At 29.8% G+C, this 19,492-nt stretch overlaps 2 protein-coding genes across 3 annotated transcripts; one reads left to right on the forward strand and one right to left on the reverse strand.

Moving 5' to 3' along the window:
* The first annotated feature begins 236 nt into the window (after window positions 1-236).
* On the forward strand, window positions 237-5,420 carry LOC106788827 (acyl-CoA:lysophosphatidylglycerol acyltransferase 1-like). The gene is made up of 6 exons (XM_014752435.1): window positions 237-808; window positions 1,508-1,725; window positions 1,816-2,030; window positions 2,154-2,427; window positions 2,537-2,688; window positions 2,765-5,420. The coding sequence occupies exons 1-6, from the start codon at window positions 768-770 to the stop codon at window positions 2,999-3,001; spliced, it is 1,137 nt and encodes a 378-aa protein (XP_014607921.1). The 5' UTR covers window positions 237-767; the 3' UTR covers window positions 3,002-5,420.
* Window positions 5,421-7,010: 1,590 nt separating this feature from the next.
* LOC106788826 (sortilin-related receptor-like) lies at window positions 7,011-16,819 on the reverse strand. Of its 2 annotated transcripts, none has more exons than XM_014752434.1 (10): window positions 16,501-16,819; window positions 14,577-14,834; window positions 14,315-14,476; window positions 13,898-14,239; window positions 13,545-13,813; window positions 9,190-13,451; window positions 8,821-9,074; window positions 8,267-8,747; window positions 7,990-8,190; window positions 7,011-7,904 (listed from the first exon to the last, which is right to left on the reverse strand). In XM_014752434.1, the coding sequence occupies exons 1-10, from the start codon at window positions 16,771-16,773 to the stop codon at window positions 7,843-7,845; spliced, it is 6,564 nt and encodes a 2,187-aa protein (XP_014607920.1). In that variant the 5' UTR covers window positions 16,774-16,819; the 3' UTR covers window positions 7,011-7,842. The 2 variants fall into 2 exon arrangements, with proteins under 2 accessions (XP_014607920.1, XP_014607918.1); XM_014752432.1 differs by having other exon boundaries at window positions 7,011-7,907.
* Between the last annotated feature and the right edge of the window lie 2,673 nt (window positions 16,820-19,492).

Consider the following 19,492-nt stretch of genomic DNA (forward strand, 5'->3'; position numbering starts at 1 on the left):
GCCAGTAAATTTTCTTCTATATCTCTTATTGGTTGTACTGTTGAGACTACTATTCCGATTGGTTAAAATGAATAATATAAATGTAGAGTTTAATGAATCTTATTGGTGGCATATGAAAACGAAATCGCTCGGTAAAAATTGAGAGGACCAATCTGTAAACAAGAAAAGTTGAAAACACTTAAAACTATTAGAAAATGTTACCACCGATGGAAACTGAGAGAATAACGCAGTATTATAATATTTTTGTAACTTTTTATATGACTTGGAATACAATTTTAACTCTGCGATATGCAAAAAGCAAACCGTATTATTAAATTCTATCTACTGTCATTGAAAACTAATAACAATTATTTTATATCATATCCGATAATGGAATACGTATTCAAAGTAGCAAAAGTAGTGACACATGGTGTATTTTTTGCAAATGCGCCGCGTATTTGTCAGCTGACATAAAAACCGAGAAATTCTTAGTTTTTTCGTTACTTCCTCAATTAAAAAACTTATGATCTAAGTCAAGCTGATAAAAGGATCTTTACATTTATTCGCATAGTTTTTAAAACGCTAACAAATACTAACCAAATTTTAAAAAAATATCTATTATTTGAACTTCCTAATAAACAATTCGCCCATTTTTATGCATGGTAATGTGTCATCTGAGATAATGATTTTATATTATATAATTTCTTTTTGAAGAAATGCTATGGTGATGATTAAAAAGTAAATGAGATATATTTGATCTCGTATAGCGAGTGGCGTCATAAAAAAAAATGACTGACTCTTCATCCTCCGGCGTATCTGCCATTGTAAGGTAAATTAAATATATATCTTTTGTGACAGCTTTCTTTCCTTATTTATATTAAATTAAATATCAGCAAATAAAACATTCATTGATTATTTGTTTTTTATATCTATATAATTATTATAACTTTCTTCGTCAAACGTTTTCTTAACCTTCAATTTAGCACACACATTGTTGAAACGACTTCAAGTTTCTACAATTATTTTACGCACTAGAATTTATTTTTCTTTCTTTCCATTCGCTTTTTAATTGTTCTTAGCAATAAATAAATATTAAATAATTGCACTATCATTATAAATAAATAAGTAGTGACATTAATATAATTGTTTCGAAGTTTTAATCTATCGTCAAATTATGCTAATTCTCTTTTTCTGGTTTAAATAATACATTTTTATTTCGTAAATAATTAGTAATTTAAAGATTATCATAATTAGTTAACATAAAATAGCGAAGATTTAAATAAACATTCAGTGGAAAATTGTCTTCCGCATTATTATATTTCATTACTTTAATTGAATTATTTTAATATTTTTAAACTATATATATATTTGTGTATACTCCAATTGTTTTACATAGTTAGTAATTAAATTGGTTATTTTATATTTGAAATTATTTGCATTTTCATATTGTTTTATGAGCTGGCTTAAATAAAAATGAAAATTAGCGATGAGATTTAATAAGTCACTGTAATAATAACTTTTGTTCCAGGATAATTAGCAAGATAGTGACATTTGTAAAGGGTATTGCTCGAACAAGCTTTGTAATATTAAATAATATTTATTGTATACCTACGTATATAGTATGGATGACTTTATTGTATCCTGTGAAAGTATACCAACCACAAATATATTGGCGTATAGAGGGTCTTTTTTTTCATTGGTTATTAGCCATGGTTTCTATGTGGACGTGGTCCGCCGGTTATGACAGTAAGTTATACAATTGTAATATCAAATGTTAGAACTATAAATTGAGCGATCTCCTCGTGCTATTATTTCAAATAAACATTTCTTTTATAGTAATAGAACAAGGCGACGATATAGAGAAGATTATTAGCGAAAGAACACTTGTTATAGTAAATCATCAGAGTACCGGCGATGTTCCTATTTTAATGACAACATTTAATTCAAAACCAAATCTATTGCCCAATTTGATGTGGATTATGGATAGAATATTTAAATTCACTAACTTTGGCATTATTTCTATCTTACATCACGACTTTTTTATCATTTCTGTAAGTTAACGTCCCGATTGTATTTTATTTAAATACATTAAGTAATAGATGTTTCTTATCTCTTTGCATAAGACATTTTGTCAATGATTATTTTATTAGTTTATTAAAAACTAAAATCATTAGGGTCGTAAACGAAGAGATGAAAGCTTGAGACAACTGGAAAAACATCTTATAGAATCGTATATATCGCTCGATCGAAAGTGGTTGGTTCTATTTCCTGAAGGAGGTTTCTTGTGTAAGCGTCGTGAAACATCACAAAAATATGCTAAGAAAAATAACTTGCCTATCCTAGAGAATGTGTCTCTACCTAGAGTAGGAGCAATGCAGATAATATTTGATACTGTCGGTCCAGCGGAGGATAACGAAGCGCAACATGACCACTTAGGCAACAAAATAAGTAATATATCTTATTCTAATTTACATTACTTCTATAACTTTATTCGCACGTGATAAAGCATACAATGGGAAAAAAAACATAACGGTAAGTTTATGAATTTTTCATACAGGTACGGCAGTAGCACCAGATGAAATCACTTGGGTTCTTGATATAACAATAGCATATCCTCAGGGTAAACCTATTGATTTACTTACAATTATAACTGGTTCGAGATCACCTTGCGAAACGGTTTTGTTTTATCGAGTTTATCCTAGTAAAGTGGTAAGAAATTATGTATTTAATAATATGTATATGCGCATACAGATTTTTTATTTTATTCATTATAACAAACTCGTAGGTCCCACGTAAACCAGAACTATTGTCTAAATGGTTGTATGATAGATGGGCAGAAAAAGAATTGCTTTTGGAAAATTTTTATAAACATGGCGCATTTCTTGATAAAAGTGGATCAACTGCGAAAGGTTCAAAAATCCAACAGGATCCATTAAGATTCCTAGTCCTTCATTTATTTTTCATAACATCTAGTTATATACATTACAGTATGCTTCAATATATATTATCTTGCTTTTGGTAAAGCATCCTATGCCGATTAAGCATAGAATTAAAAACTTAGGATAATTGTAAGACAAAAAGTGGATTATTCCTGCCTTAAACAATATTAACATTTATTATAATAAAATAACGAATGTATATGGATTGTCAATTCCAATCGAACGTTCACGATTTAGATACATTTTAATGGCCAATGCCACTTTTTCATTTGAAACAATAAAAGAATTTGGGATTTTGCATGCATATAATTATTCTATTTAAAACAAGGAATTAGTAAAAAAAACAATTTTCTAAATATTAACTTTAAGACATAGGGTTTGACGTATTTTCAAGTAAGTTGCTTTTATTTTCAAATTTCTTTTTATTTGTCGGAAGCAACTATATTTTATACAGATGAATCGTATATATGCATGCTCACATACGTATTATTCTTGTTATATCTTACACGGAATAATTATAGTATTTTTCCATGAAGCAAATAATTATTTGCAGTAGTAATGCAACTTCTTGATATGATCTATAACTTGTATAAAACCTTCTACAGAGTTTGGTAACTAATTATTAATATGTAGTTACCAGTAGTTTAGTATAAAAATTTATTTATTTTATGTAAGTGCAAATTCAGGAGCATTTATTAAATACTTATTTGACACTCATATTTTATAATTACAAAAAAAAAACAAGATCTGCGCATTTTCTTAATTGTAGTAAATTATAAAACTGGTGCATTTTGCTTTTTTTTTATAAAGACATAAATATATATATATATATATATATATTTATAATATATATATTTATAATGCATAATATATAACACATGTTATGTAGAGTATCGATTTTATGGATTTATCAATTTATTACAAAAAAAGTTATTTTCTTTCTGCATTCTTTACATAAAGTACGAGTTCATTGACACTTTATTAAGTGCTTAAGGTCTTAACATTTAAAGCAATTTTGATTATATCTTGCATGCATGTTTCATAATAATTTGTTACACATCAATTGTGAAATATAATAACAAAATGATATTACCTTTATAAAAACAGTAATAATTCAATATTTAAAATAAGCTTCTATACATTCTGCATTCTTTTGTCATATGTAATAAGAAAGAAATACTTTTAAAAGTACGATTAGAGCAAATTTTTCTAAGTAATGGTATTAAAAATTAATAAATTTGAAATCTTATTGTGCTATATTGGATTAACTATGAAATTTAATTGATTATGTTAAATATTGATAAAATTGGAAATAGTGCTACTTAGAATTCGTTACACTTTTATATAAACTAAAAAACAATATTATAACGTTAACAAAAAGATATATTTAAAATCAGTCGTGCCTTGCTCCTATAAACAGTTTTGCTGTTAACTGTAAATAGTATGCAGATGTTAAGCACATAACTACGATTAGAGCAGCACATTATTCATTTTTAAGACATTCTTAAAACGTGTCTTATTTCCTTCTTATAAAGTGATATAATGTTAGTATAAGTCTAATTTATAAGTTTCATTGACGGAAAGTTGCCTAATTAATAGCTTTCCAAAATAAAAGTTGTGGTAAAAATCAAAATATCTGACGATCCAAGGTTTATATAAGTAAAGAAATTAATGCACATATTTTTCACGAAACATTTTAATTTTGAAAATAAATGAATTTATTTATTATGATCTAAGTTCTAATATTTTGTTATTGGGTAACAAATTAAACGAATAATATTATTGTAAAATACACTAAACACTTTCGTATGATATACATATATCAAACCCGTACTTGTAAATTACCAATTGAATATTCAATATGCAAAATATCTGCAAAAAATTTAAAAAGCAACTAACTTGTGAAGAAAATAAAAATTCTATGTAACAAATTTAAATTTGGATCGTAAATATCATCGACATAGTTCTATGCGACGATAATCTATAATACCTTGGAGAATTCACTCGTAAATTCGTGTCACTTCATAAGATTATTTGCATTTCTTTGCATTTAAATATCTACAAGTTTTATACACCAAGTACAAATAACGTTTACGTATAGAGATATTAGTAAGACTATAATATAATTATAATTGCAAAGATCTGCAAGTAACTCCAAACGCGTATCAGCAGGTTTGTGATTAGGATTTCAAATGTTCATAATTACTTAAATATACAAGTACGGTGCTATTGCAGGAATTGCATTTTCTTTTGTGAGTTGCCTTCTAGTAATTATGAGATTTTCGTTTATAGATTTAATTCTAAACTTTCAATAAAATTATTAGACGATTGTACAGTAAGATATAAGCATATTATGACATAGACATTTCGTTCACAGATCATTTCTAGTCCACTTTATAAATTTTGTTTATATTAATGGATATTAAATGACATTTGTATGTGATTAAATTTATATGAATTTAAATATCTAATGTGGTAATAAAATGGTATGTGTAGTTCTAATTTTTTTTTCTTTTTCACTATTACAAGATAAACAATTATTATTTTTGATAACACGTACTTTAATATCAATTGAATATAACCAAATTTAAACAATACCGATAATTATTCAATAAAAGTCTTATCGTGAAATGTATAATATTGAAATAAGGGTTGTGTTCTACTTTTTAATGATATATTGAATCTTACCTCCTTCTCACAACTCGATTAATCATCAAATCGTAAAATTCAAATAATATACAATAAGAACTGCAGGAAAATTATTTTATGCCTTAATATTATTTATTTACGCGCAAATATATATATACTATCATAAATCATCATGTAAAGTATAGCCATTCTTTTTCTTTAAAATAGATCGAAAGGCTGCGTATAATGCTATCATTTTTTTTCTTTTGATATATATAATAACACAAACATAGTAAATATTAATAATATTAATATTAATAATAATAATAATATAATGTAGTATCGGTAAATAAAAAGATTACTACGATTCTTAAACATATCATTACTAACTACATTGATTATATCTTAAATCTTATTTATTTAAATATTGTAGTTCTTCGTATTATAAACATGCTGTGTTTGTGATAATAACGACCCTTTATCTTTCAATTCTTATACAGAGAGAAATAATAAAATAAACAATATATATAATCTGAAAGATAATAAATACTATTAAAATGAATTGAAAAGAAAAAGTGACTTTTAACGGTATTTACAACGCATCATACGCGAAGAACGTTCAGTACAAACTTCGACAATACTGCAGTAATACCATTTTTAAACACGCAATCGATATAAATATATATAATTTCAACATTCTACATTTTTTACCAAGAAAAGTAATATCAAAAATATAAATAATATTTTAAATGTCGTGACCTTAGAGATAAATCGTGCATATTACCTGTCTTTTTCCGTTTACGTTCATATAATCTTATCAATGCATTATCGGTTTTTTAAGTTGTTAATGTATCATATTTAAAACGAAAATAAAAAATGGTAAATAAAGTATTTTAATAAATAAAATCTATTTCTATATAGTAATCTTATGTTTATATTTATTTAATTAGAAGAAAAGTAAAACAATTTGGTCATAAATATTGATTAATTATTCGCTAAATGTGGTTCTTTCATTTATAATTATTTACAACCATTTTTAGAAGCCTCTATATGCTATCAACAAAATTAGAATATGAAATAAAAATACATCCGATTCAATAAGTCCTTTTTAGAAACCAAACATATAAAAATTGAATATATATATAAAAGTTGAAAAAGTTTTCATTCTATTCATTTTCGCTGTAATTTATTTAAAAATTATTCCTAAAGACATAAAACGTTTAAAAGAGCTCCGCATATTTATAACATCGTTTTATTACTTTATCTTTTCCGTAGATCTGTCTGTAATCACTTGCATGCTTTTAAATTTATATAATGTACATTTATCAATGAGAAACACGTACAACAATTTGCATTATTTTCATTTGTAATGCACTGATTGTATAAAAGCTTTTATAACGTTGCATTAAAAGAAAGTTTGATGGGCACGTAATTTATTAAAATTGACAACGTTTAAGTTCTATGATATAATTTATAGAAATATATTTAACATTTTTACGAAATATTATATGTTGTTGTATAAGGGAGAAATCTGATATTTTTGATACAAAATATACATGCATAAAAATAAAAAATATAAAAGATAAAACCGTACTAAATAATACTTAATATGTGTTAAAATATAAATCCATACATAAATATCATGTTATATACGTACTCGGCCACACATGTACATATGTCTATATTTACACATAGTAGCATGTATAACAGCATTATGTATGGCAGTTTTAAAATATTTTTAAATCTGCACATTCCATAAAAAATATTTACTATTTACAAATAATTTTCACCGCCAATTTACTCCCAGATAATAGTTATTTCTCCTTCTATAGCTTATATCTCTGCTTTGTTTGATCTCTCTTTTATTTTATTTTATTATATGTGTATATATATATATATATTTATATTTATATTTCATATAATATATATATACATTTTAATATAGGATCCAATGACTAAACGTCGTCTTACGCTGTACTAATTTCTGATATTTTAAGATGCACGTAAACATTCTATTTCTATAAGACAATGTATGTAATCATCGTGTTATAATGTATTTTTTTATATGTACTTCGAATCGATTGATTTAACATTTAGTACACGTCTCAATTAGTAAAATTATCAATTCAAAACCACTTGTATAGCTTTTATAGAAGCTCCTGACTTTCATTGTAGTTTCACCTAGACTCAACATTTTATTAGATTAGTAATATTTTGGCACATTCTCCTAACGTTGGTATATCATGTATCATTGTATGTGTATCATATATGTATAGTATAGATATATATTACGTTTTTATGCTATTACCAATGGCTCATCGTCTGAGAAGCCTCTAATCACAGGGCTATCTTCTTCTTCTGCTAAGAAAAAGGATATATCGTATAATTTAGAAATATTTATAATAACAAATATTCAAATATTGAATATATTATTATTACTCACCTAAACCATCAGTGGTACCAGGGAATGTTGCTTGGCCTCGTCTCGTATCGTAATGACTGTTAGCAAATTGTGTGAAACTATTAGATAATCTTCTATGTCGTACAACGAAATATGCTAGTGCTGAACCCAGAGCTATGACGAGCAAACAGATTGGTATTGCGAGGGATATGATATTCGATGTATTCATAATCACTGGCCATGCTATTAATTCAACAAAATATTAGAAACAAGAAAAAGAGAAAGTGTAGTTTATAATGTTCATCACTTAAAAAATTACCTGTTGGACTCTCTACACTTCGAGTTTCACTCAATATACTTTTATATCCTTCCTCGGTAACCAATCTAACTGCAAAGGTATATATTATATCTGGTTTTGCATTTTTGTATACATAAGGTGGTTGATCAACTTTAAAGATCTGAGCATTAGTTTCATTTATTATTCGTGTTCCCTCCGCTACTAAAACCTCGTAATGGTAATTGGTAATTTTGGTCATATGTTCAGGTTGATGGCTCTCCAGCCAGTCCACAAAATAATTTCCTTCTTCATGCATTACTTTTAATTGATGAGGTGGTAAGATTGGAGGTGCATAATACTTTACTGGGTGACTAGGTATAGCATTCTTAACGTCTGTTGCAATTACCACACAGTATACTCCGCCGTATTTGATATTGTTAAACGTGTGTTTCATAATTGACTCATTTGTTGGTAGTGGCGTTACAGTTTTTGTTTTATTCAGCGTCAATTCTGTTAATGTAATCTTTAAAGAAAAAAGATAAATATTAGAGAAACGATTACTTAGTTTATTAAGTAACTATATAACATTAACTTACCGTGTAACTGATCGGTTCCTCGATCGTAGGACAACTTGCACTCCAAGATACGATGATACTATCGCTTTTATTTGATAATGTCACCTTAACCCTTTTTGGTGGTGCTCGTACGTTAAAATGGGTCGTAACAGCAACTGGTTGACTCAAGGGACCAGCTCCGTAATCTCCATTGACGCCAACTCCAAAAATGTATGACTCGCAAGCTTCTAAGTCTTTAATTGTAGCAGTCAAATTTGTTGTAAGATTTTTATACTCTAAAAAACACAAACACGAATAGAATCATATTAGAATGAATTAACTCATATGAGAGGACTATTATCTTGAAAGTGCAGAAATTTTGAAACAATGTATTGTCTATCAATATTATACCTCTAAAGAATTCTTGCATGTTGAGACCATAATGAATTGCATACTGCCATTTAATTTTTCTAGGACTTTTTGGCGGATCCCATGTGAGTTTAACCGTTGTTCCGTGAGGTTTAACCAATTGTGCATCAAGCTTTGTTATCGATGGCAGTGGCGCCCCTTTTGTGGCAGCAACTACAACATTTACTTTGCCTACGTAATTCTTTTTTGTTGCAGCAACTTCAAATGTATAATTAACTCCAGGAGCTAAATTCTTAACTTCAATTGTATTTTCCATAGTAATCAATGTTTTCGAAGCAGGATGTAATGAATTTGTTCTCGGAGTGATATGGTAACCATCTGCATCTTTCACTTTCTTCCACGTTAAAGTTACAGAATGATTGGTTGTTTTAGTTACATTCAAATCTTCTATTTCATCAATATTTGCTGCACTATCAAAGGTTAATATAGCGACTTTCGAAGCATTTGATTCGTGTTCTCTATTCTTTGCAACAACCCAGAATGAGTAATTTTGAGAAATCTCAAATGAAGTATCTATAATTCCTGAAGTCTTTTGCCATGAAAATCGCAAAGGTGGTGTAGGCGGAGAGATGAAGCAATCGTATCCAGTAATAGGTCCATTTGGACGCAAAGGCGCCCGCCATGAAACTTTAACAGTTCTGCCAGTTATTTGAGTAATCGTTACATTCCATGGTTCTGAAGGTACACCCTCTCCTGTCATAATTGTCAAGTACTTAGCTGGTGGGAAGACAGTACTTTGTCCTTTTATTCTCACATAAACTGTAAGATTGTAAAGTGAATAAGATTGAAGACCACTGAACAAATATTCAGTGCCTTCGATCCAGTTGGATGCATTATTCCACTTTGCATCTGATTCGACTCGTGCAATAGATGGTAAAAATTCGAAAGTTACATTAGTTGGTATTGGTATCCACCAGAAAAGGAAAAGACTAGTAGAATTTATCAAACGTTCATCAACACTCATAACAAGCACTTGGTAAATGCGAGAATTATTCTTATCGCAATTGCTCTCGTCGAATCCATCTAAGCAATCATGATTACCATCACAATAAGATGCCAGAGGGAAACAACGTGTTTCGTCGCAAGGGAATAGACCAACGTAACAAGATGGTGTTGCAGCTGGACTTGGATACTGAACAGGATGACAGCCAAGTTCGTCAGAGCCATCAGGGCATTCTTCTACGTCGTTACAAATGTTTGATAGCGGAACGCAAGATCCATCCCTTCGACACATGAATTGATCTTCTCCGCAATCATTGTACAAGACATTGCAATGCAATTCATCTTCGCCCGCAAGACAATCAGTTGACCCATCACACACCCATGCATCCTCAATGCAATCACCATTGAAACATTGGAATTGATGATCTCTACATACACGAACTTGTTCCGTTGTTTCTGGAACTTCGGATGTTACATCAATGTCTCCGCAACCCATTTCATCAGAATCATCGCCACAATCATCAACACTATCGCATTTCCACCAATATGGTACACATTTTTTATTATTACATGTAAACATCCAATCTATACAATTATTTGCATGTAATGTTGGAGATGGTATTGTAGGTGCAATAGTCGTTTTAGTACAATTTAATTCGTCCGATCCATCGAAACAATCTTTATCTCCATCGCATATCCAAGATTTGTAAATACATCTATGTACATTCCTCGGTTCACGGCACATAAATTGCCAAGATTCGCAATCCATTGAACTACAGTCTTCCTCATCCATACCATTTTCGCAATCTTTCTCACCGTCACATTTCCATGTTTTTGGTATGCAAGAATGATCCGATTCGCAGAAAATTTCATCGAATTTGCAAGCAATTGGTATAACTTCTTTAGTACAATTTCTCTCATCTGAAGCATCTATACAATCATACTCGCCATCGCACCGCCACCTATGAGATATACAACGGCCATTGTCACATTTGAATTGTGATTTAGTGCAATTCGAGTATTTACAGTCCATTTCATCTTTGCCATCCTTACAATCTCGATCAAGATCGCACATCCAATATTTTGGAATGCACTTATTATCATCACATTGGAAATAAGGTGGACTACATATAGCCTTGTGACAATGAACTTCATCAGAATTATCCCCACAATCGTTATCACCATCGCATTTCCAGAATTTAGGTATGCATATTCCATTGTGACAAGGGAATTGATTAGCCGAGCACGTAGTTGCCACTCGTGGGCACGTTGAATTAGCAAATGGCTTATCACCATTAGGACACATACATTTGCCATCTGTCATTACCATTCCATCTGGACATAAGCATACATGACTGTTATTGGGAGCTCCTAGGCAAATATGGGGGCAAGTAATATTGGCACATTTGTTTGTTCCTGTTTGTACACTGTGAGCAAATACTTTTAAATCCATTAAACCAGTCAATTGACCATTTATATTCGATATACCAACTCCATGGTCTTTATCAGCCACAAATATCATTGATTGTTTCCAATCGTCCCAATACATGTTGTCTTTAAAAACAGCAACCGCAAATGGATGCGATACACGATCATCGCTCTCTATGATTTTCTTAAATCCCTTCCCATCAAAATCCGAAAAGCCAATATAATCTTCTCTAGCATCTACCCAATAAATTCTCTCTGCTATATGATCAATTGTAATTCCATTCGGCCATTCAACAGTTGGTTTAACAAACAAACGCTTGATATTTGTACCATCGAGATTAGCTCTGGAAACAGATGCATTGCCAGGAGCCCAATCGGTCCAAAACATGTATCCCATCATTGGGTGGACGGCTATGCCTCTCGGTTTTTGTAAATTATTAGGACCTAAAATTGTCTTTCGCATTCTCCCCATTGATGATAAATCCGTTCGAATAATTTGAATCCTCATCTTGACACCATCCACAAAGTACAGAACATTAGAGACCCAATCAAATGCCATTCCTTCTATAGAACTCAAATCAGTTTCTACTAGAATTTCTGGGGAACTTAAACCATCGTTCAGGCATTGTCTACCAATTGTATCATTAACGATATCTGCCCAATATAAACAGTTATTTTTAAGATCAAATTCTATAGCAATAACATTTTTTAAACCATAGACTGGTAATATTTCTAATGTTTTATCGACCAAATTTATTCGCGATATTTGTTCTCGTTGCGCGACCAACAAAAATTCCGGCATTTCTTTCATCGGGCAAGGTATATCGTCTGGTTCAAAATTTCTTGCCAATCCATCGATACATTCATCATCCGGTATTTTAATATATCCTTTCGTACGTTTATAAAATGTTCCAGGCTTACATGTATTGGGAACTGCATACGGATTGACCTCGGTTAAAGACTTATTGCGTATACAATGATACGGAGTTCCTACTTTTATAAATCCAAAGTCACATTGATAATCATTAGCATCGCATGGACAAATTTCCAATTTGATAGGTCGATCATAATTTACACCTGTGTAACAATTTGCTCGCGCTGCTCTTCTTAGGTATGTTTCCTTTTTTCCTAAGACGCACGATACCACTGGTTGATCCGTACTCGTCGGTGACCAAAATTTAAAATCATCTTCTCTACAATTTCTTTCGAATAGGTTTCTCAAATCAATTTTAATTATTAACCATTGATGTTGTTTACTGTTCGAACCAAACATTGTAAAGACTGTAGTGTTTTCACCTGGCTCAGTCATAAGCCCGTATACACGTAGCATTGTTTCATGAAACTCGTACGTTTGCCAAGTTTCTCCCTCATCGATAGAATAGGAAATATCTCTCGTTTCCCCTCGCGATTTAAAATATTTAACTGCAACTAATAATCCACCGTGATCTCCCATATTGAAGAAATAATAATCTTTCAATACTTGTTTCCACGTAAGACCAGCATCTCGCGAAACGTAAAGTGCAAGATGTCCCTTTAAACTTGTACCTACTACACCTGTCGCCATTATAATCCCAGGTGCAGACTTTGAACTCATAATCGTCACTGATCTTGTAACAGGATACAATTGACTAAATCTTTGACTCAGATGCAAAGAACAATCTTTTTGCGGGCAATGGAGGTAAAATCCTTCATGATTTGCTACAGGTGGCTTGATATTATTCCACGTTGTCCCATGATCGAATGTAATCAACGATGATAAATGTTCTGGCCCAATCGAATCTAATTTTGGATTTCCTTTAACTTTAGAAGCTATGTAGATGCCACGTAATCCTTCTACTCTATACAAATCTGCAAAAGCTTCGTCAGCGACATCACTATTGAATGACAATATATTAAAAGATAAGTAAATCAATATAATGAATTTAACAATAAACTTATTTTATCTATGTATGATTCTTTTTACTTACTTTATCCAACTATCTTTCCATGTACTATTAGGGAAGAATGTAAAAATTCCTTCCAATGATAACGAAAATATAGCTTTTTCATGATTAATTACTTCTGATATATAAAGATTTACCATAGTATCACTATGAGCAACTGCAACGAAGACTCTATTATTTGCTACATCTGCAATATGATAATTTTTACGATCCAACTCAGTATTAAACTGAGCTAATACAAATTCTTGGTTTTTGTAAGAGACATACAAATCTAAATTATCGGAAGAACCATTCTGTTAAAAAGGAAAAAAGCAATTAAATTATGCAGCTTATATAAATAGAACAAATTTCCTTTATAAATAACAATTTATACCAACCTTAGAAGATTTTGATGTTGCAAACATATAATCTCCCTTGATTTGAAAATCTTCAACATTTTGGATTACAACATTAAAGTCTCCTGCATGATTCCCTTCTGTCTGAGTTGGATTTCCTTTTTGATGATGAGACAAAAGAGATAATCGGGATTGAAATATCAAATCATGCATTTCCATTCTTCCATGAAGTAATAAATCTCCATACTTTGCTCGTATAACAGTATTAGACCCTGTTGGTTCTGTACGTTCTACTAATATGGTGCATTGCGATGACCAGAAAAATGCTTTTACATATGCTTGTATAGGTATCCATTTAAATCCATAATCTATTGATAACCATAACTAAAAAACATAATATTAAAATTTAAAAGAGCTAAGAAATGTTTGACAAATAGACATTACATTACAATGCATTACCTGTCTCATAGGATCAATTTTGTCCAGTATTAATACAACGTGTGGATCTGACTCGCAATATGAAATTTCACTCGGATGAAATGGAACGGGTACTCTTCTAATTGTTCTACAATTATTCCTTGTAATGAATATTAAGCTGTTTGTGCTGTCCACAAAAATGCACTATAAATTATAAAATTATATTTTATATTTAGTCTTTGTCAATATATAATCAATATATTTCTAATATAAATTAATTAAATAGAAATAGAAAAACACGTACATATTGATAGTTCTTTTGATGATTAGTAAATTTATCTAAAGTAGCATATCGTGCATTGTATTCATAAGAAACTCTGAATTGATCAGTCTTATTCTCAAACGTATCTCCATAATCATAACTTATATACACAGCACTAGGATTACTTTCTCGCATCCCTAATAAAGGAGTACTATCTTTTGCTAAACATATTATCACATTTGACCCTTCACTAACCCAATGCACCATCAATTGTTGATGAGAATCATTTAATGCGTTTACCTGTAAATACATAAATAAACATTTATACGTTGTCTTATATATATCTTTTCTTTATCATCCTATTTAACAATATCCTAATCAATTAATCATTTGTTATCATGTTGAGAAAATTTATCTTCGATAAGAACATTTATTTTAAATAAAAATGACAGAAGATCTCTATTTTATAGGAGTTTTTTTATGAATATATAGTATAATTGAATAACACGAAAATAAATTGAATATAAGAAAATTGCTCAAATCAATTTAGTTTGATCTTGGTACGATGCTCAAAGGTCTTTTGATTAAAAAGGATGAATCATTTAATGATTCATAATGTATCTACATGGGATATAAAAATGAAGAAGGAAAGAACCTTGAAAATAAAAGAGAAAGGCAAATTTGGATACTTAACATAATAATGTCTTATATAAACGGGCAATCCCAAGTTAATAAGTTTATTTAATAATGCATGAGGTAATTAAATTATTTATTATAAAAGTATATGTTTTTTTGTGTGCATCATTACATGCATTCAAAGTGTCTTAACATTCACAATCGTTAAAATATATTTATCTATTACTGCAGTAGCAGAAATATTTACTTTGTTATTACAAATACTTTAGAATACTTATCTGTCTCTACCAATCAAAGTCTCATAATATAATCATACTGATACTCGAGTAATTGTCACATGACACGGCAAGCTAGCCATTGTTATGGCAGAGTAAAAGAAATATTTTTAAAAAGATAACAGACTACGGTCTATATGGAAGGAATTTAATCGAGCACAAATAATGTGGCTTAATATTTGAAAAGTTTTTTAATCAATTATATTCTAATTTAATCATTTGGGGAAAAAATGAAATATTTTATTGCATTAAATATTATTTTATCAATGCATTTTCTGCTGATATACGATGAGCGAAAGAATACAATAGAATATGATGCAGCAATTACTGTCTTACGTATTTTTCCAAGAATATACAGTGATTATAAAAAAACATAGGTCATTTTTAAAACATAAGATAGATGGAATAACGAAGGAAAAAGAGCAGATGTCATTCCTACGAATGAAATTAAAAGAATCTGATCTTTTTCTATTTACAAACAAGGAATGTTTATTTAAATAATCATGTAGGGCTGTAAAATGATAAGCTATGCAAGCTAAACGGTTATCGACCTCCGCGTTTTAATAACTAAAGGACAGAAGAAATATGACGCTATCTCGTTTTAACGCGTTTGATTAAATTTATTCTAGAAGGTGCATAACATGTCAATTATCCTTTACTGCACGACGATGACATAGAAGCCCTATGTAACTATATGTTATAGCTATTCTTGTAACACAGGAAGTAGCAAATAACGATGGAGAATTGTCGCAAACGAGGGAGATTAATCGTAAATACGACAATCTTTATCGTATAGAAGAGAGAGAGAGAGAGAGAGAGAGAGAAAGAGAGAGACAGAGAGAGGGAGAGAGAGAAAGAATGCAAGAAAACGTGGACCGTTGGCAACTTGCTCGCTGCTAAAGTTAAGAAAAGTAGGAGAAAGAGAAAGAGTGAAAGATAGGAATGAAAGAAAAAAAACTGGAAAAGAAGACACAATCATTATTCTATGCTAAATATCGAATTGAATTTTTTTTTTATAAAACAAATCGAAAGAGAGATAGAAAGGAGTGACCTACCTTGACGGTAATATTTGGCTTAATGTTTAGATTTCGTGATTCGTCACTTCTGCGCGTTCGTTGATGGTATGACGTTTCTCCATTATCGTCGTCGTTAAAGGTATTTTTATTGATAATAACAGTTTTCTTTGATTGTAAAGATTCGTTATCCTTGTAGATGTGCAAGGTCTTTGGTTTATCACCAAATCTTTCCCCGTTATTCGAACCGGTGAGGAAAAACAGATAAAATGCAAGGGCGCAATAACAAAAGGCCGAGCTCGTCCGGCCGGCCATCTTGCTAGGACTGACTTTTTCAATGACAGGATGAACACACGCGCAATGTCATAGGAAGGGGGAAAAGAGGGAACGTATGCGGCGTTTTCACGCATGCGCGATGCGATTATGCGTGCATCGAGTAACATTCGAGCACACATTCATACGGGGGTGAAAAATCCCACCTATTGTGCACATGTGTGTGTATAATATATGACGTAAATTATTCTCACAAGTTATGCGTATTAAATTGAAAGAAATTTTTACAAATGATATATAATACATACATGTAAGATATCAAATATTCTATTAAGCAAAATATTGATAACAAATATTTTACATACCTTAATCATTTTTATATGATTGTACGTCCAATATAAATTAGAAATAAGTAATGCGTTACTTTTTGCAGCACATGACGAATTTTTATTCTATCTTATAAGTATAAACATTTAATTATATACTGTGATTTCATAGAGTTTTGAAAACCGGATAAAGCAGTAAATTGAAGCACTAGGAAATAGTACGTACTATTATCTAAAATCATTCTTTTCTCTGTATTGGCAGTTTCCATCTATGCTTTTACATATACTATTACATCCAAGTATTGACCGAGAAAGGGACAATACACTCATTACAAAGCACTTTCAATAAACTTCAGAATCAAGATATCTTTCTAATACCTTTCTTTCATAAGAAAAACATTAGATGATCAACAGTTTTGTTCATTCCAACGTATCCATATCGAAAGGATAACAAATATCATTAAATCGTATGTTTACAACATTAGTAGCAATTATGAATCCATCTTATATCATACATTATTATCGAATAAAGTTTTAGAAAGCTATAGAAAGGCACATTCAAAATTGATGTATCATTAATAACGTTACACTTATAAAATATAAGTGCATGCATTACAGTGCTCCTTCATGCTTTTAATGTGAATAAAAATAAAAAAAAAAAAGAAAGAAACAGATAAATTCTATCAAAGAAATAACAAAATGAATCTATGTGCCCAATAATAATAGTTAAATGAAATAATATTACGATTGTTACTTTTCAACGAGAGCAAAATATAAATTTTATATAAATTAAACATATATATATAGCTTGACAATTCCAAAAGTGCAGCTGTAATTACAATTACAAGATGCTGCATATAAGTTCTTTTCCTGTTAAAGCGGCCCCTTGAAATATCCGATACTGTAGCCCAGCTGTACATATAATATTTCATATAGAGACACGCAAAGTAAACTTTAAAATATAATTACATTGCTTTATAAATGAAAAATTATACGCGCAGATCGTAGTTAACGTTGATTGATGATTAGCGAAGCTTGCGTCGACGACGTTTCACCTATTACCTGTAATTTGTTTTTATGAGGAAGGCCGTTTTAAAACGAAAAGAGCAATCTTTTAGTTTTACAATTATATATTATCTATTATAATCATTTCTTATATAACTTAAAATTTGTTATTGTTTTTTGCATATTATATATATATATAAAAAATACATTTTATATATACATATAAAAATGCACATATATGCATGTATATAGAAAACACATAGCTATTACATACCAAATCGTGGTGAATATTTCTTCCAATGCGACTCTAACATTTAGAAATATTTTATGTTGAATGCACATGTATCAACTCATAGAAGCGTATGCATTATTGTTTTGATTAAGCTGGTATTTTTTAAATGGGTATATTATATATTTTTGTATATACAATTCCCTGTGGAACGAGACTTATTGATATTATGATCTCATTATACTAACAACCCCTTTCTTCTCCAACGTTCGGCAAGTGCTATTAAAAAATTCATAAAGATAAGATATACTATTACTAAGAGCGTGCGTTCCATCAAATGGAATAAGTCAGATTGAATGAGTCGCATTGAGTTTAATATAAAAGAAATAAATGTTTTCTTATAAGGAATTGTATGATTATCAAAGTAAGCGCTTAATCTTTAAGAGTTGTTCGGAAAATTTTGTAAATGTATGGTTGTGAAATCTTATATTCTAAGAAACAAGATGAACTTGATAAATATTAAAAAAATTAACAATTATAAAAGTAATATAAGACCATATTATCAAGCATTATGGCGAAATCAAGTGATGAATGTGATTTCCCTTATTGACAAGATAAAACTGTTACTGTCTTATCTTTGACATATACTTGATATAAATTATAACATTTGCATATATTTCAAGAATTAAATATCTTTTTCAATTCTATAGAATTATAATAATTGGGATCATATAAGAGGGAACTCTTGTTAATTGTTACAGATTTTTTATAATTTTTCAATGCGTATTTCCCTTAGGGCAATGCATATTTAACAATTCGTTAAAAGCTAATTTATTATAATATTATGTCCCAAATTAGTGTGTATGTTAAAATATATGGCAGTTATTCAAACGCAAACAAATTGTTTGCGATTAAAATTAAAAGCTTCAAATAAAATTAATGGCAATGAAATACAGATTAAAAAGAAAATAATTATTTTCATTACAATTAAGGTATAATATACTTTATACACTTTAAACAAGAATGATATATCATTTACAGATATTATGGATATATTCTGGTGATACAAATATCCTTCATGATACTACTACAAGTCATATTTTTGTATTCTACAAGGCCTTGAAATATAATTATGTAATCATCCACACGCGCGCATAAAAAATGTAAAAATTTTGTAATTAAATTTGTATTTTTAATCATA

The sequence above is a fragment of the Polistes canadensis genome, unplaced genomic scaffold (genome assembly GCF_001313835.1).
Source record: "Polistes canadensis isolate GaletaPanama2010 unplaced genomic scaffold, ASM131383v1 scaffold_155, whole genome shotgun sequence".
Taxonomy (NCBI): Eukaryota; Metazoa; Arthropoda; class Insecta; order Hymenoptera; family Vespidae; genus Polistes; species Polistes canadensis.

What these genes read in the sequence shown, in the direction of transcription:
- LOC106788827 (XM_014752435.1), top strand. Translation starts at nt 768, where the DNA reads ATGACTGACTCTTCATCCTCCGGCGTATCTGCCATTGTAAG. An exon ending in GGCGTATCTGCCATTGTAAG is followed by an intron (nt 809 to 1,507) that starts GTAAATTAAATA and finishes CTTTTGTTCCAG; the next exon opens with GATAATTAGCAAGATAGTGA. An exon ending in ACGACTTTTTTATCATTTCT is followed by an intron (nt 2,031 to 2,153) that starts GTAAGTTAACGT and finishes TAAAATCATTAG; the next exon opens with GGTCGTAAACGAAGAGATGA.
- LOC106788826 (XM_014752432.1), bottom strand. Translation starts at nt 16,773, where the DNA reads ATGGCCGGCCGGACGAGCTCGGCCTTTTGTTATTGCGCCCTTGCATTT. An exon ending in AAATTGATCCTATGAGACAG is followed by an intron (nt 14,240 to 14,314) that starts GTAATGCATTGT and finishes TATGTTTTTTAG; the next exon opens with TTATGGTTATCAATAGATTA. An exon ending in CAACATCAAAATCTTCTAAG is followed by an intron (nt 13,814 to 13,897) that starts GTTGGTATAAAT and finishes CCTTTTTAACAG; the next exon opens with AATGGTTCTTCCGATAATTT.